General features: G+C 33.8%; 2 protein-coding genes across 12 annotated transcripts in view; one reads left to right on the forward strand and one right to left on the reverse strand.

The window, feature by feature from the left end:
• The window catches only part of LOC127870945 (lysosome membrane protein 2-like), a 48,187-nt gene extending 31,260 nt beyond the window's left edge, over positions 1-16,927 (forward strand). For 7 of the 8 annotated variants that reach the window (XM_052413544.1, XM_052413542.1, XM_052413539.1 and 4 more), the window contains exons 10-14: positions 9,344-9,474; positions 10,646-10,719; positions 13,241-13,292; positions 14,010-14,180; positions 15,552-16,927. In XM_052413544.1, coding sequence (XP_052269504.1) covers positions 9,344-9,474; positions 10,646-10,719; positions 13,241-13,292; positions 14,010-14,180; positions 15,552-15,710 — 587 coding nt within the window. In that variant the 3' untranslated portion in view covers positions 15,711-16,927. The remainder of the gene's footprint in view (positions 1-9,343; positions 9,475-10,645; positions 10,720-13,240; positions 13,293-14,009; positions 14,181-15,551) is intronic. The other variant, XM_052413545.1, reaches the window with a different exon arrangement.
• Positions 1-27,240, reverse strand: part of LOC127870950 (E3 ubiquitin-protein ligase RNF166-like) — a 194,950-nt gene that overhangs the window by 149,669 nt on the left and 18,041 nt on the right. Inside the window, exons 6-7 of one of the 4 annotated variants that reach the window (XR_008045016.1) lie at positions 24,087-25,876; positions 21,972-23,941 (exon numbers count right to left, since the gene is read on the reverse strand). Coding sequence is in view for 1 of the 4 variants with exons in the window: in XM_052413550.1 (XP_052269510.1) it covers positions 25,811-25,876 (66 nt within the window). In the remaining 3 variants the exon portion in view is untranslated. Of the gene's footprint in view, positions 1-21,971; positions 25,877-27,240 lie in introns of those variants that run through there. The other 3 variants (XR_008045015.1, XR_008045014.1, XM_052413550.1) reach the window with 3 other exon arrangements.

A 27,240-nucleotide genomic window follows, 5' to 3' on the forward strand; every position in this document is an offset into this window, starting at 1 on the left:
TGGAGGTCACTGGTTTGATCCCCAGTGTGGGAGCATTCTTAAGAAATCTCCAAGAGACACCCAAGTACTGGTTCTAGGCCCAGGAAACGAACTCAAGAGCATTTCACATACATGTACGTAGTTAGTACTTTAAATTTAATCAAACTAAAAATGGGTTAAAACTTACAACTGAAACCCTTATTAATACATTTTATTTTGAATCAAGCAAATGTGCAAATTCATTAAAAATAATGAGTAAACTACAATGTATAAAAATTCTACTTTAAAGTAATCATGATAATTTAGATCATTTTCAGAATATTTAATGATGATAATGATACAATTATATATTCCCTAAATGATAAAAATAAAACATGTAATGTTAATTTATGAAAAAAACGTAATTTTATCAATATCATGGTAATTACAACTAGATACAGGCAATTAGATCAGAAACGTGCATTAATTATATTAACCCAGGACATTGCAAACAGCGTAGACCCAGATGAGACGCCGCATAATGCGGCGTCTCATCTGGGTCTGCGCTGTTTGCTTAAAGAAATTTCTGTAAGAAATATTCTAAATATAGAAATAAATATACCAGACACCCCTACTTTTGGAAATAAATTGATCCAATTTAGAAGGATGGGAGAGTCCACTGGGCATAAATGGGTTAATGAACAACCCAGACATTAACGTTCTATACATGACCTGTCATAAAAGGTATTTTTTAGCCAGTACTACATTCGGCAATGATAGTCTGTATTGCATACATATTCCAACGTCTATTATCGATTCGCTTCCTCAAACTGAACAAATATTTAATGTTTACATCGCGAAACGCAATGCATTCAGTTTCACTTTCGGTTTGGTTGGTTTTGTAAACAACATCAAAATAGTGACCATAAATCACTACAAATGTCTGGGTTGATCATTAATATAATTAATGCACGTTTCTGATCTAATTGCCTGTATCTAGTTGTAATTACCATGATATTGATAAAATTAAAACGTTTTTTTCATAAATTAACATTACATGTTTATTTTTATCATTTAGGTAATATATGATTGTATCATTATCATCATTAAATATTCTGAAAATAATCTAAATTATCATGATTACTTTAAAGTAGAATTTTTAAATTTTTCTCATTATTTTTAATGAATTTCCACATTTGCTTGATTCAAAATAAAATGTATTAATAAGGGTTTCAGTTTTTAATTTTTATTCAATTTTAAGTTCGATTAAATTTAAAGTACTAACTACATACATGTATGTGAAATGCTCTTGAGTTCGTTTCCTGGGCCTAGAACCAGTACTTGGGTGTCTCTTGGAGATTTCTTAAGAATGCTTCCACACTGGGGATCAAACCAGTGACCTCCAGATCATTAGGTGGACACCACATCCATTACACATCAGCGACCTTTAATTAGTAAATTACTTTAGTATTGCAGCATTATATAATATAATGTTGCTACATATTTTTGGAAAATGATTAATGTGCAGTACTAAATAAATCTAAATGCATACAATTTTAATTGTGTATATTGTGTGATTATTAGTTACAAATTCACTTTTTACAGGTATACTGGATTATGAAAGACTGATAAACATAAAATTGACACCTCATCTCCCCAACGATACTTTGTGTGGCTCATTCTCAGAACAAACCCATAGTCAGTGAGAAAACTACAGTGTAAAAAGACCACTTGATTGTGACAATTATGGCTGACCAAGCAAATGTTATCATTTAAAATAAAGAAAACTTCCAGTTCAATATAGTTTTAAACCAATTATGACATTGACCATCACAGAAAATAATTATAAGGTTGATTTTCCCAAAATTGACTGTTATGATTGGATACTGTTTTAAGCTTCACTCTACTTTGTCTGAAAATATAAGTCCTAAATGATGTAATAGAAACATACATATTTAATTTTTAGTTTTACAAGTATATATATATATATCTTTTTATCGATGGTCAATCAATTTAAGTTTAACTAATATATATATATATATATATATATATATATATATATATATATATATATATATATATATATATATATATATATATATACACATTATATACATGTGTATGCTTTGATTTTGCAAGCATGAACACGGTTTTATTTTTTGAGTATTTAAACAAGAGGGCCATGATGGCCCTGTATCGCTCCACTGCTGAAAAAAAGGCTGAAACAAATTTCTCTGCATGTGCAAATACTTAAATATAGGCCCTATTTAAGCACATGTACACTTTTGTGACCTTCTGGGCTGGGTCAAATTTAACCCCAGGGGCATAATTTGAGCAAACTTTGTAGAGGACTACTATACCTCACTTCATACAAAATGTGGTAGCCCTAGGTCCTAGAGTTAAGGACAAGAATATTTTTAAAGTTTTCACAAAATAAGCAAGATATAAGCGTATATAATGTTCAATTTTGTGACCCGCGGGTCAGGATCAAATTTGACCCAAAGGGCATAATTTGAACAAACTTGGTAGAGGACTATACGATGTTATTGCATACCAAATTTGGTAGCCATAGTCCGAATGGTTTTCAACAAGAAGATTTTTAAAGATTTTACAAATTAGGGGCTTTATAAGCGTTTATTCAGTTTTGTGACCTCCTGGGGCAGGGTCAAAGTTGACCCCAGAGGCATTATTTGAACAAATTTGGTAGAGGTTTATTAGATGTCACTACATTCCAAATTTGGTAGCCCTAGGCCCAATGGTTATGGACAACAAGATTTTTAAAGTTTTCACAAAATAGGCCCCATATAAGCGTATGTTCAGTTTTGTGACCCCGGGCAGGGTCAAATTTGACCCAAGGGGCATAATTTGAACAAACTTGGTAGAGAACTATTACACGTCACTACATACCAAATTTGGTAGCCCTATGCCTTATGGTTAAGGACAAGAAGAGTTTTAAAATTTTCACAAAATAGGCACTATATGAGCATATAATTGATTTTGTGGCTCCCGGGGCAGGGTCAAATTTGACCCCTGGGGCATAATTTGAACAAACTAAGTAGAGGACTATACAATGTCACTACATACCAAATTGTGTAGCCCTAGGCCTTATGGTTATGGACAAGATTTTTTTTTTAAGTTTTCACAAAATAGGCATTATTTAAGCATATGTTCAATTTTGTGACCCCCGGGGCAGGGTCAAATTTGACCCTAGGGATTAAATTTGAACAAATTTGGTAGAGGACTATAAGATGTCACTATATACCAAATTTGATAGCCCTAGGCCGGATGGTTATGGACAAGAAGATTTTTGAAGTTTTCACAAAATAGGCCTTATATAAGCATATGTTCAATTTTGTAACCCTCGGGGCAGGGTCAAACTTAATCCCAGGGGCATAATTTGAAAAAACTTGGTAGAGGACTATAAGATGCCACTACATACCAAATTTGGTAGCCCTAGGCCCAATGGTTATGGACGAGAAGATTTGTAAAGTTTTCACAAAATATACCCAATATAAGCATATGTTCAATTTTGTGACCCCCGGGGCAGGGTCAAATTTGACCCCAGGGGCATAATTTGAACAAATTTGGTAGAGGACTATTAGATGTCTCTACATACCAAATTTGATAGCCCTAGGCCCAACGGTTATGGACGGGAGATTTTGAAAGTTTTCACAAAATAGGCCTTATATAAGCAAATGTTCAATTTTGTGACCCCCGGGGCAGAGTCAAATTTGACCCCAGGGGCATTAGTTGAACAAATTTGAAAAAGGATCACCCCAGGAACATTCCTAAGAAATTTCATCAGAATTGGACCAGTAGTTTAGGAGAAGATGTTTAAAGGAATAGTTAATGCACGGACGCACGATGGACACAGGACCTTTGGCCAGTGGAGCTAAAAATCAAATTAAACATTTAGTTTTGATTTAAAATCAGTTTTTATATGCAAGTGTCTATTTCACTTATAAATTAAAAGAGCATATTATACATTATTGAAAAGATTATTCCAAGCTTGATGTCATATTTCAACTTTGCATAGTGTAGTTAATTGAACATTGTATTGAACTGTATGGGCAGCTATATTTTTTAATTTATGTATGTTGTATTATACAAAATGAATTATTTCTACCACAAGTAGACCATATAAGGCCTACTGCTACTAAATAGGCACTGGTATGAATTTGACACTGTTTTTGATGCTCATACAAAGCTTTAATTATTACTTCACTTTAGTATATTAAATATTTTTAAGTTTTTGTTCAACATTTTTTGCAAAAGAGTGTCTTAATGCATTTGAAAATATACTTAAAACAAACTAAAAATGTATTTTAACATACCTTTTTCATGGTAAAGTGTATTTGGGATGATAAAAAATACACTTGAAGAGTATTAATGCTGGAAAAATGCAGAAAAAAATACATTTGTTTCTGTTAGAAGTGTGTCTGGTCTGCATTTTTAAGTGTATTAAATGCACATCAAATGCAGATAAATACAATGCGAATACTGTTACATGTATTGTAATGGACATAAAATGCACTTGTTCTTGTAATTAAATGCTTTAGTGAATAGAAATAACTTTTATAACGTTTTAACAATTAATAATACCTTTTTATATAAATTTTCTATGAAATGTGACACTTAATTGATTTTTGCACCACTAGTAAGAGATATAATTTGTGCTCACAATGCTTTATCATTACACTATATAATATCATTTGTTGTATGAAAATTACCCGTAAAATTCATGTGAAAGCTCAAGAGATCAATAGCAGCGTGCTATACCCTGCTCCTTTTTACATGACTTGATGGTATTTAGTCCCCAATTCTACATGGCCAAGGGCAAATTAATGTGCAGATTTGACAAATAAGTCATAACTGGGATCCAATAGGCAGACTTTCATATTACTTGTATTTAATTTAAATCATGATCTGAATTGCTCTTTGGCAAATCTTCGTTGGTCACAGTATTCAACTGAATTTTGTTCACGTTGTAGTGATTATATTTTCAATTTATCAATATTTATCAGACAACATCTTTCTTCAAAAGTTTAACATGATTGCTTGGTTAATTTAGAAACAAGATCAATGCATCATAACATAAAATGAAAAAATGTGTAATAGTAAAAATGGCAGCAAAAAAGCACTAGATTATCTGCCTTAAATCTGAGACGTTATGTTGATGTATTGGAATTTCTCATAAATAATGTGTTCCATAGTTGTATAATTGTATAGTCGCATGCATGAGTGTTGTCAATGTCACAATACCAATTAAAGCCTATAATTTACTAAAACAATTTGAAGTTTGATGTGTGTTTTTTTTCAAGATCTGTTATATATAAATATATAATATATATATATATATATATATATATATATATATATATATATATATCTATATATATATATATATTTATATATTTATATATATATATATATTGTTGAAAAGTTAACATGCAATAAGTTTACTGTAATTAAGTGACAAATAGTTTTACTGATTTGGTTGGATGCATATATGCAGATATATCATGGTTTGTGCAGAGGACAGTAGCAAAAACAAGAGCTGTCTCCGTAGAATGACATACGCCCCCGATAAACGCTTTGATATTAGTTATGAGCATTTTTCCAAACCTAAACGCCGACCCTAAGTTCAAGGTCAAAGGGGTCAAAATTTGTGTGTGTATGGGAAGGCCTTGTCCATATACACATGCATACCAAATATGAATGTTACATCTGAAGCGACATAGAAGTTATGAGCGTTTTTTCGAAACCTAAATGCAAAGTGTGACGGGTAGACAGACGGACAGTGCGATCACTATATGCCCTCCTTTGGGAGCATAAAAATGTGTTTCATATTGTTTTGGTAAATTAGTAATGTAGTTAAAAGAACAGAATCATCGATTATTAAGTTATTGATTATAAAGTGTTGCTGGCATATTTGATGCATTCATCTAGCTATAAGAAGGTCCCTGTTTTATCCCCACTGGCACTGAGCGAGGGTTCTCAAAATCTTTAAGCAATATGAATAAGTACATATAGGGTCGAGAAAGCCTTGTTGATATGAGGGCTAAACACCTGAAATCAAAGCGACCCAGGTTAAAGGCCGAGGCCAAATAAATAAACCAGAGGCTGCATTAGCCTGCTATACTCTGAACAAGTATTGTTTCTTCTCAGAAAACTGGCTTTGGTGTCTTACTAAGCTTTAGACTTTGAGTTTCAGTGCAATCTATCTAAAATAAATTGGTTAAATTAAATAATAATTTGTAAAAAATAAACATTCTGCACAAATTCAATTATTTACTTTACCTGTGTGCATGAATCATTTCAGTCTCGGTGGTTAGTGAACTATGTCAAAAGCACCATAGCTATGAAACACTTGTATTTTGAATATTGCAATGTTCCACAGAAATGATGCTGATGATAATTCTACACGATCGTGCCATGAAAAATGATGAATTATTAGATATTTCTAAAATCCATTTCCACCAACAATTCGGTTATTCCACTACCAGTTCACATGCTTCGTACACAGTTGAAAATAACACTATTCCACTCAACAACCGTGACACATGTACTCAATTTTTAAACTTTTCGCAATAAAAATTGTCTTCTACTGTTATTGTTGTTGTTGTACTTTTGAAAGTAGTTCGAAAGATGGCGACTATTAACCCTGAGATTGATTTATGAAATAAATCGTCTGCTGATCCAGAGTGGGAATTGGTCTGAAAAATTTTGGCATGTATGCGTAAGGATTTATAGAATTTTGTCCCTTAGTTAATTTTCTGGTGCCGAGCATAGCTCCCTTGGTATATTAAGGCATTTAAATGAAACTTGATACATTGATACTAAGGTCTCATTGAGAGAAAGTGCAGAATACAAGAAAAATGACTCTCTTATCAATTTTATTAAGTGATTGCCCTTGGCTTATTAGTTTTGTATCGCCAATTGTATGTGTGGTGTATAACTTAGGGAAATAAAGGGATTCAAATAAAACTTCATTAAGGGATAGTTGGAATTAAGGAAAAATGCAGAGTAAAAGAACCTATACTTAGTAGGGTTTACATAGTTACATGTATTACCCCTCATTTAATTTTCTTGTGCGGAACATTACTCACTTAGTATTGAAGGTATTTTGATAAAACTTGGTCCATGGACAGAGGACATTGAGAGGAAGTGCAAAGTACAAGAATCGCAACTCTCCTTTTATTATTTTTGGAGTTATTGCCCTTGGCAAATTATGGTAAAGTTCATGTTTTGTGTGGTGTATAACGAAGAGGAAGTAATAAAGAGATTCTAATGAAAAATAAGATATTGATAGAGGGCATTTAGGGATGAGCAGAGTATTCAATAAATAAACTTGTATCTTTGACCCCAACTTAGGTCAATATCACTTGTTTGGGTCAAAACAATACTTTAGAAATTATAGTTGTAGGGATTACCCTTGTAATTGTCCCCTACCGGTGAAACCGAAGAGGGCTTCTTGTTTGCACTCTGTGTGTCCGTGAGTCTGTGTGTCTGTGAGTCAGTCTGCCACACTTTTCTGGATCATGCGATAACTTTAAAAGTTCTTCATATTTTTTCATGAGACTTGAAACATGATTAGATGGCAATATGGTGATTATGCACGTCATGGGGACCATATTGCTTAAGCAATCTCTTGTTTTCCACAAAAATTGAAGACTTACACAGAGTCAACATAGTTTATGCTATGAATAAATATACTTTCTAATTAGGAGGTTGATGGACATCCTAGCTGCATGGATAGTTTAGGACAGTTTAATATTTTATAATGAGAATTATGAGATTTTGTTTTAGTTTTACCGACGATACAGAGATTATTATCCCCGTCGAAAAAATTTCGGAGGGGATATAGTAATTTGTCCTGTCCGCCCGTCCTTCCGTCTGTCTGTCCGTCCGAAACTTTGTCCAGAGCATTACTCCAAATTTATTCAATGGATTTACTTTAAACTTAGAATATAAACAGATGGCACCTAGGAGAAGTGCAGTGACCAAGAACCATAACTCTATCTACCTTAGTTTTTGAATTATCTCCCCTTTTATATAACTTTAAAGTAAATTTTTGTCCGGAGCATTACTCTAAATATACTATAGGGATTTACTTGAAACTTGAAATATAAACAGATGGCAACTAGGAGAAGTGCAGTGACCAAGAATCACAACTCTATCTACCTTAGTTTTTGAATTATCTCCCCTTTTATATAATTTAAAAGTAAATTTTTGTCCGGAGCATAACTCTAAATCTACTGAAAGGATTTACTTGAAAATTAGAATATAAACAGATGGCAACTAGGAGAAGTGCAGTGACCAAGAACCATAACTCTATCTACCTTTGTTTTTGAATTATCTCCCCTTTTATATAACTTTAAAGTAAATTTTTGTCCTGAGCATAACTCTAAATCTACCGAAGGGATTTACTTGAAACTTGAAATATAAACAGATGGCAAGTAGAAAAAGTGACTAAGAACCATAACTCTATCTACCTTAGTTTTTGAACTATCTCCCCTTTTATATAATTTTAAAGTTATTTTTTGTCCGGAGCATAACTCTAAATCTACTAAAGAGATTTACTTGAAACATGAAATATAAACAGATGGCAACTAGGAGAAGTGCAGTGACCAAGAACCACAACTCTATCTACCTTAGTTTTTGAATTATCTCCCCTTTTATATAATTTTAAAGTAAATTTTTGTCCTGAGCATAACTCTAAATCTACCGAAGGGATTTACTTGAAACTTGAAATATAAACAGATGGCAAGTAGGAAAAGTGACTAAGAACCATAACTATATCTACCTTAGTTTTTGAATTATCTCTCCTTTTATATAATTTTAAAGTTATTTTTTGTCCGGAGCATAACTCTAAATCGACTAAAGAGATTTACTTGAAACTTGAAATATAAATAAGATGGAAACAAGGAGTAGTGCAGTGACCAAGAACCATAACTCTATCTACCTTAGTTTTTAAATTATCTCCCCTTTTATATAATTTTAAAGTAAATTTTTGTCTGGAGCATAACTCGTCCGTCTGTCTGTCCGTCCATCTGTATATATATATATATGAACAGCCTGCAAGTTATTTTTAGGCTGGTTTGGCTTTTCACTGGTTGCATATGGTCATTTATATTCTGCGTTTAACCCTTTGCATGCTGGGAAATTTGTCGTCTGCTAAAATGTTGTCTGCTGAATTTCTCAAATTAGCATTTTCCTCGATTTTTTTCAAAGAATACTATCAGAATAGCAAACAGTTTGGATCCTGATGAGACGCCACGTTTTGTGGCGTCTCATCTGGATCCAAACTGTTTGCAAAGGCCTTTAAAATTCGGTTCAAGCGTTGAAAGGCAAAAGACAGACAAAAAAGGGTTCTGTGTTTCAGTGGACTTTTTCAACCTGCCCTCGGCCACATCGCTGCCCCATTTCCTGCACGCTGACCCCCGATACCTCCATGCCGTGGTAGGACTGTCCCCCAATGAAAAGTTGCACGAAACCACCCTTGACATTGAGCCAGTATGTTTGCCGTTATTCATTTTATTAACCCTCTACCACTTAGATACACGTATTTTGACATGTTTGTAGTCCCTTAGAAAGTTAAATTTAATTAAAGACCTTTCTTACTTAATTCAAGTTTTAAAGGCTTCATGTCCAACTTTTAGATACTGATGAGCAGCAAACAGCATATAACTTGAACAGACTGCGAGTTACTCGCAGGCTGTTCTGGTTTTATGCTGTTTGCACAAAGCCATTTTCACTTTGTCTCTGAGTGTGAAAGGGATGTCTTCTTTCAAATCAAGATTTTGTTTAAATTTGAGCCTCCCTGTGACAAAACAGGGTTTAATGCATGTGCGTGAAGTGTCGTCCCAGATTTGCCTGTGTAGTCTGCAGAGGCTAATCAGGGTCAACTATTTCCACCTGAACTGGATTGTTGCTAAGAAAAGATGTCCTTTTTACAAAAAAATATTTTAAAAGGGGAAAGTGTTGTTCCTGATTAGCCTGTTGCAAATTGCTAATCTGGGAGGGCACCTCATGCACATGCATTAAGCCCAGTTTTCCCAGAACAGGGCTCTTTTAATTAAGATATTTTTTTGAAAACAAACTAACCTGTATTCAATGCCTTACAGCGTGTTCTATTATTGTTTTCTACTAACCCTTGTACTAAATGTATTAAATCTCTTGAACTGACTTATTTAATTTACCTTCTTTTCATATAAATTATGCCAAAAATGTGCATTTTATTTATTTTTGAGATTTTATGAATTTGAGTTAATATTACCAGTAACAAAACTATAAAACTAAAAAATAACTTGCAATAAATAATGGACCTTATAATGCTTGTAAGAATCTCCCCAGCTTTCATAGGCGTAGTTTTTCTTGGTCTACATTTAAAATAAGGGGCTCTCTGGAAAAATATGGCTTAATGCTTGTGGGTAAAATGTTGTTCCAGACTGCACAGGCTAATCAGGAAGGACAATTAGTTTTTTTATTATTTTTTAATGAAAGGAGGTCTCTTCTTTGCAAAAATCCAGGTAAGGTGGAAAGTGTCGTCTCTTATTAGCCTGTGCAGACTCCACAGCCTAATTTGGGCCAACAATTTATGCACATGTTTTGAGACCTGATTTCCCAGAGTGTGTCTCAAATGCAGCTTAGTTGCACAGCTAATTCTTCCTGTCCTTTCTCCCAGTACACAGGTTTGGTCTTACAAGCCAACAAACGACTACAGGTGAATGTGCATCTAGAGCCAATAGCCAATGTCCCGTAAGTCAGTGCAATTGGTTTTATGAAGATTTTATTTACTTGAAAGAAGCTAAAGTAAATTTTTATTCTTACATGAGTTGTCAAGGTTATTACATAGTATCTTTTAACCCTTTCCCGCTCAGAAGCAAAGTGAAAATTGCTATTTGCAAACAGCATAAAACCAGAACATCCTGCGAGTAACTCGAAGTCTGTTCAGGTTTTGCTGCTCATCAGTTTCTTAGGGTTCGAAATGAAGCCTTTAAAACTTGATTCTAGTAAGAAAGGTCTTAAGTTATATTTAACGTTCAAAGGGATTACAAATGCGTAAAAATACTTATTTAAGTGGTAAAGGGTTAAATACATACCTAAGTGGTCAAGGGTTAAAAACGTATCTATGTGGTAAAGGGTCAAATACGTATCAAAGTGGTAAAGGGTTCAAAACGAATGTAAGTGGTAAATGGTAAAATACATATCTAAGTGTTAAAGGGTTTAATACATATCTAAGTGGTAAAGGGTTAAATATGTATCTAAGTGGTAAAGGTTTAAATATGAATGTAAGTGGTAAAGGTTTTAATATGAATGTAAGTGGTAAAGGGTTTAATACATATCTAAGTGGTAAATGGTTAAATACGTATCTAAGTGGTAAAGGGTTAAATGCGAATGTAAATGGTAAAGGGTTAAATACGTATCTAAGTAGTAAAGGGTTAAATACGTATCTAAGTGGTAAAGGGTTAAATACGTATCTAAGTGGGAAAGGGTTAAATACGTATCTAAGTGGTAAAGGGTTAAATACTTATCTAAGTGGTAAAGTGTTAAATATGAATTTAAGTGGTAAAGGGTTAAATACGTATCTTAGTGGTAAAGGGTTTAGTACCTATCTTAGTGTAAGGGGCTAAATACGAATGTAAGTGGTAAAGGGTTAAATACATATCTAAGTGGTAAAGGGTCAAATAAGTGTCTAAAGTGGTAAAAGGTTAAATACATATCTAAGTGGTAAAGGGTTAAATAGGTATCTAAGTGGTAAAGGGTTAAATACAAATGTAAGTAGTAAAGGGTTTAATATGTATCTATCTGGTAAAGGGTTAAATACATATCTTAGTAGTAAAGGGTTAAATACATATCTAAGTGGTAAAGGGTTAAATACGTATCTAAGTGTTAAGGGGTTAAATACATATCTAAGTGGTAAAGGGTTAAATACGTATCTAAGTGGTAAAGGGTTAAATACGTATATAAGTGTTAAAGGGTTAAATACGTATTTAAGTGGTAAAGGGTCAATTTAGCCTTGCTCTGTGAAAACTAGGCTTAATGTATTTGTGTATTGACCTCCCAGATTAGCCTGTGCAGTCTGCTAATCAGGAAAGACACTTCTTGCCTTAACTTGATTTTTGCTAAGAAGAGACCTTCTTTAAACAAAATTATTAGCAAAAAATGTCATCCTTGATTTTCCTGTGCAGACTTCACAACCATTAAACATAATTTTTTATCTCAAAAGTGTGTAATAAAGCTTTTTTTTTCATTGGCTGCAATTAGTTTGACTAAACCATCGTGTTAACTTAAATAACATTCAAACGTCTAGTAATGTCATGCAAAACCTTTCATGTTTTTATCTTGACATTAAGTAATCTATTTATTTTTTGTTGCACATTTTAAAGTCTTATAATAAAAAAATTGACACTTGTTTTCATTTCAAATTATGCTTTATTAAACCAGTCAAGGAATTTGTAAGAAAGAAAGTCTTATGCAAGCTTGCTGATTTCCTAAACTTGAATAAAATATGGTAGGAAATGACAACTTTGAGTCAGATCTCTGTATAAAACATTATAAACATGTACAGATGAAGGGCAATATTGCTTGCTATACTGTTAAAGGGGCCTTTTCAAGTTTTGGTTACTTGACAAAATCACACACAAAAATTCAGATTCGCAAATTTTCATTGTACATGTAATTATGATATTTGTGAGACAACGGTAATACTGAACATTTACCATGTCCTTAAATATTCATTATATGCATCTTTTATAAACCTGAAAATTATAAAGCATTTCAACGCGAAACGATTGAATAATTTGGAGAGTTCTGTTGTTGTCATTATATTTTGTGATACTACGAGGATTGCTTATATGAAGTATAAAATACATCACTAATTGCATGAGCACAGATGGCCGAGTGGTCTTAGCAATAGACTTTAACTCCAGGGATCAGTGGTTTGAGCCCAGTTGAGGTTTTACTTTTTTTTTTTCTTTAATTTTATTCTTGTTTTTTACTGGAGATTTATAGATCCAGTGTTTACATTTATCAATATAAATTATGTAATGACAAACTTCAATACAAGCCAAAGTCTGTGAAAAGGTTCCTTTAAGTCTTTTTCCTTGTTGCCATGTTGTCAAAAATGATAATAATTATGACAGGGGTGATGATTTCTAAAATAACACTAAACTGAAAATATTGTAAGATATACTTTCTGTACAAATGATGTTGATAGTTATATAAGACTTGAGACTAGCTTGTTATCACAACTGCATGTATTCTCTACATTTTCTAGGGAAACCCTCAACATCACAACTGTATTCTTGCCAATCATGTGGCTTGACGAGGTAGGTTCTATTTAGGATTATTTATATAATTATATCCAATTTTTGTGTTGAAAAACACGGTTTACTTGATAAAGAATATTTTAATCAATTTATTAAAAAGCAAAATAAAGCCAACACATCCTCAGCATGAACACTTACCAATTACTTATTTACTTTTGCAAGGTAGTTTAAAGGTTTGCTATCTATGCTTGATTATTGTCCCCTACCAGTTTCACCGGAGGGGACTTATGGTTTGCGCTCTGTCCGTCCGTCAGTCTGTCAGTCCGTCAGTCAGGTTTTTCTGGATCCTGTGATAACTTTAAAAGTTCTGAATATTTTTTCATGAAACTTGAAACATGGATAGATGGCAATATGGACATTATGCACGTCATTTAATTTTGTTCCTAGGTCAAAATCAGTAACAAAGACAATGACTTTATTTGTCTGTTGTGCTTTAAAACTAAAGCCCTAGTTCATATCTCTGTGTCTTTGTCCCTCCTTGATGATGATGATGATGATTGATGATGATGATGATGATGATGATGATGATGATGATGATGATGATGATGATGATGATGATGATGATGATGATGATGATGATGATGATGATGATGATGATGACGACGACGACGACGACGACGACTATGATGATGATGACAATCATGATGATGATGATAATGATGATTGATGATGATGTTGATTACGATGACGATGATGAGTTCACTTTGTTTTATACAGAATGCAGCCATTGATGATGCAAGTGCCAAAAAACTGGAGGATCTGCTTTTCACACCCTTGAAATTAATCCTTGGTCTTGAGATTGGGTTAATGGTGCTAGGAGTTGTCGTGCTGACAGCTTCAATCATTTATTGTGTAAAGAAAAAGCTAGAAAACTCGGAGGAAAGAAGGGTAAGTAAATGAGTTGGCTCTGGGAAACTGGGACCAAATGTGCATGTGCGTAAAGTGTCATCCCAGATTAGCCTGTGCATTCTGCACAGGCTAATCAGGGATGACACTTTCCGTCTAGATTGGATTTTTGTTTAGAAAAGATTTACCCAAAAGGAAAGTGATGTCCCTGATAATCCCGTGTGGACTGCACAGGCTTCTTTTGGACATTTTCATTTAGTCTGGTTTTTCCAGACGAGGCCTAAAAGTAGAAAATAAATCTACAGAGAAATAGAGTTGTTAAGAGATTGGTAAATATCATTTATGTTTTAAATTAAACTACACTAATTGAATGAGATGTACTCTCTAAAAATATAATTTAATATTGATTGGAAGACCTGTTTTACATTGAAGGATATTCTTGTTTTAACATTTGTGGAAGCATAGTATGCCGCCTGTAAAATATTTATATATTAAAAAAAACAGCAAACTTTGTTATGTGTTGAGTAGTTTCTTACAAAGTCATGACATGTCTTTTTTATTGCTTGAAGCAATTCAGCTTAGAACGCTTTTTGCAAAAAGATATGGTTATGAGGGTCCGTACGTGCAAAGTGTTTACGTTTTTTGTTTAAAGTTGAAGATTTTACATTTAAATCATATAATGATTGGAAAAAGCATTTGTGACCTCTATAAAAATTGAAGAGGAGTTTTTTATGTCCCCCACCACTATAGATTTGTAATGATCATTTTATTACAATTTGACAGATGGTCTACCTGAATAAAATTTTCAATAACTGATTTTAATTGGAGTTCCATTTAAAAACTTTTGAAACTATCACTTGAGAAAGAAATCCTTCATGTTCTTGTACATAGATTCTGAATGGTAAAATAATCGTTTAATTTTCATACAACAGGTTGAGTGCATTCCAAGAACACTCTGATTATACAAATTTGTATGTGTAATGCAATACAATTTAGTTTCAGTTTGCAAAGTCAACTACCGGTATGGTAAACAAACATTTCTCTTCTGTTTTCATTTTTTTTAAATGACGGAAATGAAAATAGAGAAAAAAACACTCACATAAGTTTAGTAATATACAACTTAAAATGGACCGTGCTCTGTCAAAAATGGATGTGCATGAAGTGTCGTCCCAGACAAGCCTGTGCAGTCTGCACAGGCTAATCAGAGACGACACTTTACGCCTTAACTGGATTTTTGCTAAGAAGAGACATTCTTTAAATGAAAAATACCATAATAGCTGGAAGTGTCGTCCCTGATTAGCCTGTGCATACTACACAGGCTAATCTTGGACCGACACTTTACACATGTGCATTAAACCTCTTTTTTCACAGAAAATATTCACAGCCAAAATATATACTGTTTACTTATTGCAGCCTCTGGTCCAACCTAATGAATACGTGGATTATGATGCACCGCCTCAAGCTACAGGGGGAAATACAGTCACCTATGGCGGAACAAATCCGATCTTGACTGGAGGTGGTGATGGCGATAATACTGTTGATAGAAGCGCTGGGACTGTGAGAAAAGTATAATTGTTGTTGACATTTTTTCATGTTATGAACAGGTGCTTCTTATGCTAATGCCAGTAACATTATTTGTTTTAATGCCCCAAATACGAAGACATAGTTTCCGTTGTGCCTTGTGTCTTGACTGGAGGTGGTAATGGCAATAATACTGTTGATAGTAGCGCTGGGACTGTGAGAAAAGTATAATTGTTGTTGACATTTTTTCATGTTATGAACAGGTGCTTCTTATGCTAATGCCAGTAACATTATTTGTTTTAACGCCCCAAATACGAAGACATAGTTTCCGTTATGCCTGTGCATCTGTCAGTCATTCCGCTGTCTTACTGATCAGTTTTTTATCAGTCCAGTTGTTTTATGTTTGTAAAATGTATAAATATATATGGAATTTTAATTGGAAATATGCAATTTATTCTCTTTCTATGCATTCCTCATCATAACTGATCGTATGTTGTTGTTTATACATACAAATAAGTGTTCTCATGTGCGTTATGTTATGTTATGGTGCTAAGAGTGAAACCACAAGTGCACTGGGCCGAGATGTGTCATTAAAGAAAATCTTTGTTTATTTACTGATAAACAATCATGAGAAAAACTTGTTTTGATAATACTATTTTCTTACAACATATTCTGCAGTTACTATGTGAACTACATTTTACAGTTCATATAGTACTTGTTTTTAGTTGTGTATTGAATAGATTAACACTTGGATTTTTTTTATTGATATATAGAAAATGCTTTTTGTCCTTGCCTTTGAAAATGAAATGCAGCTATCAATAATTATTCTAAATTTTTGGAAAATTGAGATGAAAAAAAAATACAGGTGTCCAAATTTTTAGAGACACAAAATACAGGTGTTAGACAATTTAGAGACACTACAAAAATATTGTATTTACGATCAAATATGTGTATGCAATGTGTAAATAATAAGTTATTTTTACAAATTACAGCATGTTTATGTGAAATACTAAACCGTATTGTATAAATTACTTGTACATTGTATATATGTTTCACTTTAAGCCGTTGGGTTAAACCATTATCTATTACCCGTAAACATGTTTTTTTTACCCAATAACATGAATGTTATAGACAAATGACTCTAGGCCTTTGCCTGCCAGCTTTATGACCTTAATCTGTTTGTAAATACGTATTTTAAGTGTCACCAGATCAGTGCAACAGGGCAGAATTGTGGTAAACAAATTGTAAAATAAACTGTCCAAAATTTAGAGTCCTTTATTATGGAGAAAAACCCATGTCTGAAAATTTAGAGTCTTGAAAAAAATTACTGTGGCTTAAAACGGGGTTGTCCGAGTGTCTAAAAACTTAAGTAATTACGGTAATTTAAATTAATTGTGTTTTAACAGATATGATTTTTAATATTTCATTTACCTTTACAATACATTACATATATATTTACTGGTACATGAATATATATATAAGTTATAAGTCACAAGTAAACAAGTTTTTATGTCCCCCACTATAGTAGTGGGGGACATATTGTTTTTGCCCTGTCTGTCTGTTGGTCTGTCTGTTTGCGCCAACTTTAACATTTTGCAATAACTTTTGCTATATTGAAGATAGCAACTTCATATTTGGCATGCATGTGTATCGCATGAAGCTGCACATTTTGAGTGGTGAAAGGTCAAGGTCATCCTTCAAGGTCAGAGGTCAAATATATGTGGCCAAAATCGCTCATTTTATGAATACTTTTGCAATATTGAAGATAGCAACTTGATATTTGGCATGCATGTGTATCTCATGGAGCTGCACATTTTGAGTGGTGAAAGGTCAAGGTCATCCTTCAAGGTCAGAGGTCAATTATATGTGGCCAAAATCGCTCATTTTTAGCCGGATTTTTTTCGAAAAAATCTCGGCTTATAGATTGATGTTGTCGGGCGGGCGGGGGGGGCGGGCGGGCGGGCGGGGTGGCGGCGTGCTCGAAAATGTTAAAGTTCTTATTTCATGGTATAACTTTGGTATGCTTGGACCTAGAGTCTTCAAACTTGACATGAAGGTTGGCCAGGATTAACAGATGACCACTGGTCATTTCAAGGTCATTCATTTGAAGGTCAAGGTCACTGTGACCTTCAATATAAAAAATGTTAAAGTTGTTATAACTTTGGTATGCTTGGACCTAGAGTCTTGAAACTTGACATGAAGGTTGGCCATAACTAGTTAGTAACCACTGGTCATTTCAAGGTCATTCATTTGAAGGTCAAGGTCACTGTGACCTTGAATGTAAAAATGTTAAAGTTCTTATTTCATGGTATAACTTTGGTATGCTTGGACCTAGAGTCTTCAAACTTGACATGAAGGTTGGCCAGGATTAACAGATGACCACTGGTCATTTCAAGGTCATTCATTTGAAGGTGAAGGTCACTGTGACCTTCAATATAAAAATGTTAAAGTTGTTATAACTTTGGTATGCTTGGACCTAGAGTCTTGAAACTTGACATGAAGGTTGGCCAGAACTAGTAAGTAACCACTGGACATTTCAAGGTCATTCATTTGAAGGTCAAGGTCACTGTGACCTTGAATGTAAAAATGTTAAAGTTGTTATAACTTTGGTATGCTTGGACCTAGAGTCTTGAAACTTGACATGAAGGTTGGCCAGAACTAGTAAGTAACCACTGGACATTTCAAGGTCATTCATTTGAAGGTCAAGGTCACTGTGACCTTGAATGTAAAAATGTTAAAGTTCTTATTTCATGTTATAACTTTGGTATGCTTGTACCTAGAGTCTTCAAACTTGAAATAAAGATTGGCCAGTACTAGAAGATGACCACTGGTCATTTCAATGTCATTCATTTGAAGGTCAAGGTCACTGTGACCTTAAATGTTAAAATGTTAAAATTGTTATAACTTTGGTATGCTTGGACATAGAGTCTTCAAACTTGACATGAAGGTTTGCAAGCACACTTAGATGACCACTGGTCATTTCAAGGTCATTCATTCTAAGGTCAAGGTCACTGTGACCTTGAATGTAAAAATGTTAAAGTTCTTATAACTTTGGTTGGTAAAAATGTTAAAGTTCTTATTCCATGTTATAACTTTGGTATGCTTGTACCTAGAGTCTTCAAACTTGACATAAAGGTTGGCCAGTACTAGAAGATCACCACTGCTCATTTCAATGTCATTCATTTGAAGGTCAAGGTCACTGTTTCAGTAATTTAAGTATTGCATTGACAAAAACACGAAAGGTACTTTCCTGTCATTTAAATAAAAAATCCGGCTTCAATGCGGTCATCTCCGACCGCGGAACTCTTGTATGAATACTTTTGCAATATTGAAGATAGCAACTTGATATTTGGCATGCATGTGCATCTCATGGAGCTGCTCATTTTGAGTGGTGAAAGGTCAAGGTCAAGGTCATCCTTCAAGGTCAGAGGTCAAATATATGTGGCCCAAATCGCTTATTTTATGAATACTTTTGCAATATTGAAGATAGCAACTTGATATTTGGCATGCATGTGTATCTCATGGAGCTGCACATTTTGAGTAGTGAAAGGTCAAGGTCATCCTTCACAAGGTCAAGGTCATCCTACAATGTCAAACATCATATTTATTTGTACATTTTGACATTATAAATGTGACATTATAATGACTAATTGTCATTGACTGATATGCTTTGAAAACACTGTTAAAGTTTTGTTATAAGTGTCACTTTAATGTATCTTATATGAAATTTTATAACAAAATTAATTGTTAACAGAACCATGGTTACATGGTGCTTATGTGATTCATATACACTTAAAAGTAATAAATCTGTTATATTACACTGTAACAGATGTAATCAAGAATAATAAAACTTTCTCATGTAACCCTTTCCCACTCAGAAGCAAAGTGAATATGGCTTTGTGCAAGCAGCATAAAACCAGAACAGCCTGCAAGTAACTCCCAGTCTATTCAGGTTTAAAGTTTTTTGCTGCTCATCAGTATCTAAGTATCTAAGTATTCAAAACCGATTTTGAATGATAATTATCCGATAATTAACCAATATTTAAAAAAAAAAATTAGTCAATACTTAGTGTTTTAAGCTTGTTTTAAAACAATACATGAATTTGTTTTTAATATATGAGAAATATTGTGAAAATCGTCATTTTAATGACTTGATCAACGAAAATAAGATACATCTTAGTTTGTTATTATCCCCCGCCATAGGCGGAGGGATATTGTTTTGGCGTTGTCCGTCCATTCTTCCGTCTTTCCATCCATCCGGAGTCATATCTTGGAAGTGCTTTGGCGGATTTCATTGAAACTTGGTACGAGTACATATATGGATAAGAGAATGATGCACACCAAATGGCATTGTACACCATCTGTTTATAACGGAGTTATGGCCCTTTGTATCTTGAAAAAATGCTTTTTTGAGAGTCAAATATAACACTTTTGTGTCCAGAAGCATATTGGCGGGGGATATCATTTCCACGAATTTGCTTGTTAACATAGAAACTATGATGCCAAATGCTAAATGCAGATATATACAGGTTTCCAGGTTGAGATATGGTACTAAAATAATTAATAATTGATCAAAAAGCATTCTATTGCTGTTTAAACATAAATCTCTTTTGTAAAGTGATGTCAACTGTGTATATTTGAATTGAATGATTAATTGTATATATTAACAGGGAAACTCCATCAGCAACTGCGATAATTTTTCTCATTGTTCTGTTTGTGTACATTTATGTTTTTGTTATTTATGATATATCACTTCTAAAGACTGCCATTTATACTGATAGACATGTAGTATTAACTCATTTTGTAACATGTCATTCAAGTGATGTTGAGTGCAATAATCCATCATAAATATATTCTATTTAATATATAATTTGGTACCACTATGTCCTATTTCCTGCAACCCAATACTAATTGTAGAATTGAAGGATGTATTCTTCTTCAGCTGTGATTTCCTCTCACCTTCCCTTTCAGGTTACTGACCTATTTCATGAAGACATCTTTCCATCTTAATGTGGTGTCAGTTTGAGAGGATTTAAACCCTTTACCACTAATTAAATTTTGGACACATTTGTAGTCCCTCAGAAAATTAATTTAATTAAAGACCATTCTTACTCAATTCAAATTTTCAAGGCTTCATTTCCAACTCTTAGATACTGATGAGCAGCAAACAGCATAAAACCTTAACAGACTGAGAGTTACTCGCAGGCTGTTCTGGTTTAATGCTGTTTGCACAAAGCCATTTTCACTTTGTTTCTGAGTGGGAAAGGGTTAAAGCCACGATTTATTTGTAGTAGAATACAACAGGTACAAATACAAATGTTTACATTCATGGTTGTCCTTGTACAATGATCAATTCTACTGTTTTAAACTGACATGGGCAAGGGAATTTCGATGCTATACACATGAATATAAACATATTGACAATAGATTTTAGGTAACTAAAGTTTTCATGACAATACATGACCCTGTGGATTAAGGTCATACAAAGTTATACTTCATTTAAAATAGAGGAAACAAGATACTGTCTAAGAATTCAATTATTAACCCATTTGAATCGGTTCAATAGGAAGTAAATGTCATGGTAATTGAGGTCAGGTGTTCAAAGACATACTCAATGCAAATATCAAAGCTTTGTAGCTATAGCGCTTTTGATGTTAGACTTCATTTTGAGTTGATCCTTGCCAACTCAGAAGCAAAATGAAAATGGCTACGGTGTGTGCAAACAGCATTAAACCAGAACAGCCTGTGAGTTACTCAGTCTGTTCATGTTTTATGCTGTTTGCTGCTCATCAGTATCTAAGGGTTGGAATTGAAGCCTTTAAAACTTGAATATAGTAGAAAAGACTTTAATTAAATACAACTTTCTAAGGGACTACAAATGTGTGAAAATACGTATCTAAGTGGTAAAGGGTTAAGCCATAATTCTAAACTTCTGCATAAGTCTGAAGCCCAAATGAAGAAGAACCCTTAGATACGTATTTTGATGCATTTGTAGTCACTTAAAGTTAAATTTAATGAAAGTCTTTTCTTACTATGCTCAAGTTTTAAAGGCTTCATTTCCAACCCTTTGATACTGATAAGCAGCAAACAGCATAAAACCTAAACAGACTGAGAGTTACTCGCAGGCTGTTCTGGTTTTAGGCTGATTGCAAAAGCCATATTTACTTTGCATCATAAAGAGTTAATAGTGTTGAAAGACTTTCATGAAAGTACATGTATTAAAGCTTTCTATGAAACAACAGACCAAAATTCCATGTTATTACTTGTTGGTAATGAAGACAAAGCAAAATACATGCACTTAACAAGTCCAAATTGTCTACCAAAATTTATTTTCTATTTTGGTGTGTAATAGAAAGACTTTACATATGTGCATACATGCATATGTTTAATAATAATGTGCACACATGCATAACAATAAAACAATTAAATAAATCTGTAACAGTACTAAGCCAAACCATTTGCCAGAACAAATAACTGTATGATGGACGTTAAACATATGTTAAAATATGACATAGTATAGACATAAAAAAGAGAAATATATTTACACCATGCAAAACAAAATAGAGCCATGTAACCAGTATGCAGAATCAACGGGGTTTTCATGGATTTACACACGGGCTGGACAGAATGTAAACACACCATTAAGAACTTTATGTTTGCAAATATCTCAAGTTATTGAAATACATTCGCAAAAATCTTTAGTGCAAAAAAGATAGTTTTTCTTGCAGTTTGTGACGATATCTTAAGGTATAAGAATCAATCCTTGAATAAAACTGAATTCGGTGACAAAATATTATGTTGTGTGCAGCATAACCGTGCAGTACACAAGGCATTTTTAAACAAGAACACAGGCTTTTTAAATTGAGTAATTCTTATGTATTTCAAATTGCCATCAGCAGCATTAAAATCTGTCTTTTATGCATGGTTTAAAAAAGTTATTTTAAAAAATTACACCACTAAACAGTGTGTTTACATCCATTAATGTTTAACTGGGAACCCCACAGAGTTATGTGATCCTGCATCCTGTGTTTACCAGTGTGACTAATATCCCGAACTGCTTTGTCAGATATGTTCAATGGCAAATAACTTGGGAAATGTGGATAATGATAACAGGTATTTATATCTACACTTTATAACCAGGACATATTTAAAGTTTAAATATCATCATTTGAGAAATAAGGAAATAGCTTTCTCCACAAACTGAGTACATTTTATACAGACTATATGACCAACAAACCAACCAACAGAGTGACTTCAATTAACCCCCTATCATATTTGTTTGCTGAGGTATAAAATGTACAAAAATTGCCATTTAATAACAGTTTGTTTTCATGATAATGCATCAATTCTTAAAGTACAATCACACACGCATATTTTACGTGTGTAGCAAAAACTATAGTGAACATTTTAAAATGCAATTGAAACAGTCAGTATTCCAGTTAAATTGAATACTCTGCAGCCACAAAGTTTGTAATGATTTAATTGAATGCATGCATTTAGTAAAATATTTGGAACCATGTGCAATGAGAATTTCTATCATCAGAAGCTTCCCTATCTAAGTATTGTTACTGTTTTGGTAAGCAACTGTTTAAAGTTTACCATTGTACTTTTTAGAGTTATTGATTATGAGAGATGAACTACAAACAGAATGTAACAATTTTACAGATATGCCAAAATCTTTAAAATTTAACATAAAATAACAATGCGCACAAGTATGCTCAAAAATACTTACCTGGTATATAGAAAATACTATGATACAAAAAGTAATGTTTTGCATTATTATGTAGGTTTAGAGAAAACAGTGATCAAAATATTGTTATTTTACTAACCTATATGACAATTTATCCAAGCTCCCCTTCATGTTATCAACATAAGGTAGGTGTTGCTACTAAGAACAGAATATAAATCTAAATGAGTATGCTTTCATAACAATGCTTTTCATTAAAGGAATACATCCCCAGGTAAACATCATAGGAAAATATATCTCATTACAATTCTCATCATAAAACACTAAAGCAAAATGATACTCCAATGTTAATAAAAAAACAAGGGCTGTTTGTGAAGCATGCATGCCCCCCATACGGGCTTTCCGTTGTAGTGGCAGCCATTGTGTGAATACGATTTTTGTCACTGTGACCTTGACCTTTGACCTAGTGACCTGAAAATCAATAGGGGTCATCTGCGGGTCACGATTAATGTACCTATGAAGTGTCATGATCTTAGGCAAAAGCGTTCTTGAGTTATCATCCGAAAATCATTTTACTATTTCGGGTGACCGTGACCTTGGCCTTTTACCTTGTGACCTCAAAATCAATAGGGGTCATCTGCAAGTCATGATCAATCTACCTATGAAGTTTCATGATCCTAGGCGTATGCGTTCTTGAGTTATCATCCGGAAACCATTTTACTATTTCGGGTCACTGTGACCTTGACCTTTGACCTAGTGACCTCAAAATCAATAGGGGTCATCTGCAAGTCATGATCAATCTACCCATGAAGTTTCATGATCCTAGGCGTATGCGTTCTTGAGTTATCATTCAAAAACCATTTTACTATTTCGGGTCACCGTGACCTTGACCTTTGACCTAGTGACCTCAAAATCAATAGGGGTCATCTGCGAGTCATGATCAATGTACCTATGAAGTTTCATGATCCTAGGCCCAAGGGTTCTCGAGTTATCGTCTGACAACCACCTGGTGGACGGACAGACCGACCGACATAAGCAAAGCAATATACCCCTCTTCTTCGAAGGGGGGCATAAAAAGAACAAAAAAAGATCTGTATGAATGCAGAATGGAATTGAACATGTTAACAATATTATATAATAATAATAATACTCAATATGTGTTTGTTAAGCTGCTCATGGTGTGATATTAAGGAATATTACACTTGTCAATTGTTCTAAAAGAGTACAAATCAGTCAAGAGCCGAGTGTTATGCCGTATCACATGAGAGGCGTAATATTCCTCATATGAGCCGTGCTATGTGAAAAGGAGACTTAATGCATGTGCGTAAATTGTTGTTCCATATTAGCCAGTACAGTCCGCACAGGCTAATCAGGGACAACACTTTCTGCCGAAACTGGATTTTTAATAGATTTTCTTTTAACGAAAAAATCTTAAAAGTGGAAAGTGTCCTCCCTGATAAGCGTCTGCGGACTGCATATGCTAATCTGGGACGACACTTTATGCACAGGCCTAAACCCTCTTTTTACAGAGCACAACCGATATTATATAACACAAAGCACTTCAAATACACATTGACTTTAATTAATTTTAAACTACTTCACTAAAATTACAACAACAGTACTCCTAACACTGATTTCATATGAAGATTGGACATCAAACACACTCACGGTAAGATGAGAGACAATAACATGGCATTTGTTAAGACAAACAACTTGTGTGGCTTAACAATAGTTGAAGTAAAAGATGCTGTAATTGTCTGACATTTTCAGTCTCTTGTGTTTCCATGTTAGGGATTTTGCATAATGGTTTGTGCTAGCAAAGCTGCAGCTGAAAATGTTGGAAGATTTGAGACTAGTTAAAAGTATTCTTAACATTCATCCCAGTTCAACCTTTAACATTAACCCATTTATGCCTAGCATCTAGAAAAAAAGCCTTGGCAAAAAGCGTAGAACCAGATGAGACACCGCATGATGTGCCGTCTCATCAGAGTCTGCACTGTTTGCTTGAAGGAATTTCAGTAAGAATTATTTTAAATATAGAAATAAATATACTAGACATCCCCAATGTTGGAAATAAATTGATCCAATTTAAAAAGATGGGAGAGTCCACTAGGCATAAATGGGTTAAACAAATGGAATTTAAAGCTCGGGATCAACTCTTTCTAAATTGTATATTGTTTAGAATGATAACTTTTTGTTATGCACGTGACCAAGATTTGTTATGCACGTGACCAAGATTTAAACTTGGCTAAGATATTGTCAAGATCCTTTTTTGAGGGGTCAAAGCCACCAGGAAATGAATAGAACAAACTATAAAAAAATGGTGAATAATCTTTACAGGGCATGCTTATCTTTCAGTTTAGCATCAGTAAAAGTGGCAAGGTAAAAATAGATTCTGAAAATCATCACTTAATTGGTAAAGTACAATATTTTTGGAGGTTAAAATGTCATATTCCATGGCATCTCAAGAACTTTGCAATGAAGCTCTGATGGCTGCCTGGAGCATGGCGTCATCATCTTGGCTGTAATCCTGAAAACATTCATGAACAAACACATAACACTGTGGTCTTAAACAAATTAATGAAAACATTCCACAACAAACAAGTAAAACTGTTGTCTCCACCATTTAGCGCTCAGATATGCATTTAAACATTCATGAACAAACACATAACACTGTGGTCTTAAACAAATGAATGAAAACATTCAACAACAAACAAGTAAAACTGTTGTCTCCACCATTTAGCGCTCAGATATGCATTTGAATTTCAACTCATTTGTAGTACCAAAGAAAATCCAATTCAATTAAATACTTTTCTGAATAGATTAAATTTTTAAAGCTTTCATTTACTGATGAGCAGCAAACAGCATAAAACCTGAACAGCCTACACGTAACTTGCAGGCTGTTTTAGTTTTATGCTGTTTGCTTAAAGGTATTTTCACTTTACTACTGAGCTGGAACGGGTTAGACTTGAATGGGAAATTGTCAGATGCTCCCCAATTGTAGGCTTTGTCAATTGATGGGCTGATTGTCAACATGAGAAAGAATACACATATGAACAAAGTGAAAATTAAGCCGCATCAGCAGGCAAGATTATTTTTCTTAACATGGCATGTCACATGTTTTCTTGAGATAAAAGAAGGAAATCAAGTGGGGGAAGTAGCAGATGCAAACAAGTTCAAAGCCATTTTTCAACACACACCAACATAAAACACATTACTGTACAACAACATTCCACAATCTAAAATTGTTATAACCAAAAAAGACAAGAAACCATTGGAGACAGGTGATGCTCCCCAAAGTTTTTTTTTGTCACAACATTGCACTATATATTCAGATAAAAGGAAACGTCTTGAGGGCACAGTAGTTGGGAGACAATAATTTTTTATTGAAAATTTCAAAGGGCCATAACTCTGTGAAAAATCATCTGACCAAAACCCGCTGAGTATATGCACATCTCCCCTTGGAAGTGAAGCTCCCCATAAAGTTTCATTGAATTCCGGTCATTAGTTGCTGAGAAATAGCTCGGACAAGAATTGCAATATATGTACAGTTAATAAAAAATTTCAAAGGGCCATAACTCTGTGAAAAATCATCTGACCAAAACCCGCTGATTATATGCACATCTCCCCTTGGAAGTGAAGCTCCCCATAAAGTTTCATTGAATTCCGGTCATTAGTTGCTGAGAAATAGCTCGGACAAGAATTGCAATATATGTACAGTTAATAAAAAATTTCAAAGGGCCATAACTCTGTGAAAAATCATCTGACCAAAACCCGCTGATTATATGCACATCTCCCCTTGGAAGTGAAACTTCCCATAAAGTTTCATTGAATTCCGGGCATTAGTTGCTGAGAAATAGCCCGACAAAAATTGTGCACGGACAGACAGACAGA

Source organism: Dreissena polymorpha, chromosome 3 (genome assembly GCF_020536995.1).
Source record: "Dreissena polymorpha isolate Duluth1 chromosome 3, UMN_Dpol_1.0, whole genome shotgun sequence".
NCBI classification, from domain to species: Eukaryota; Metazoa; Mollusca; class Bivalvia; order Myida; family Dreissenidae; genus Dreissena; species Dreissena polymorpha.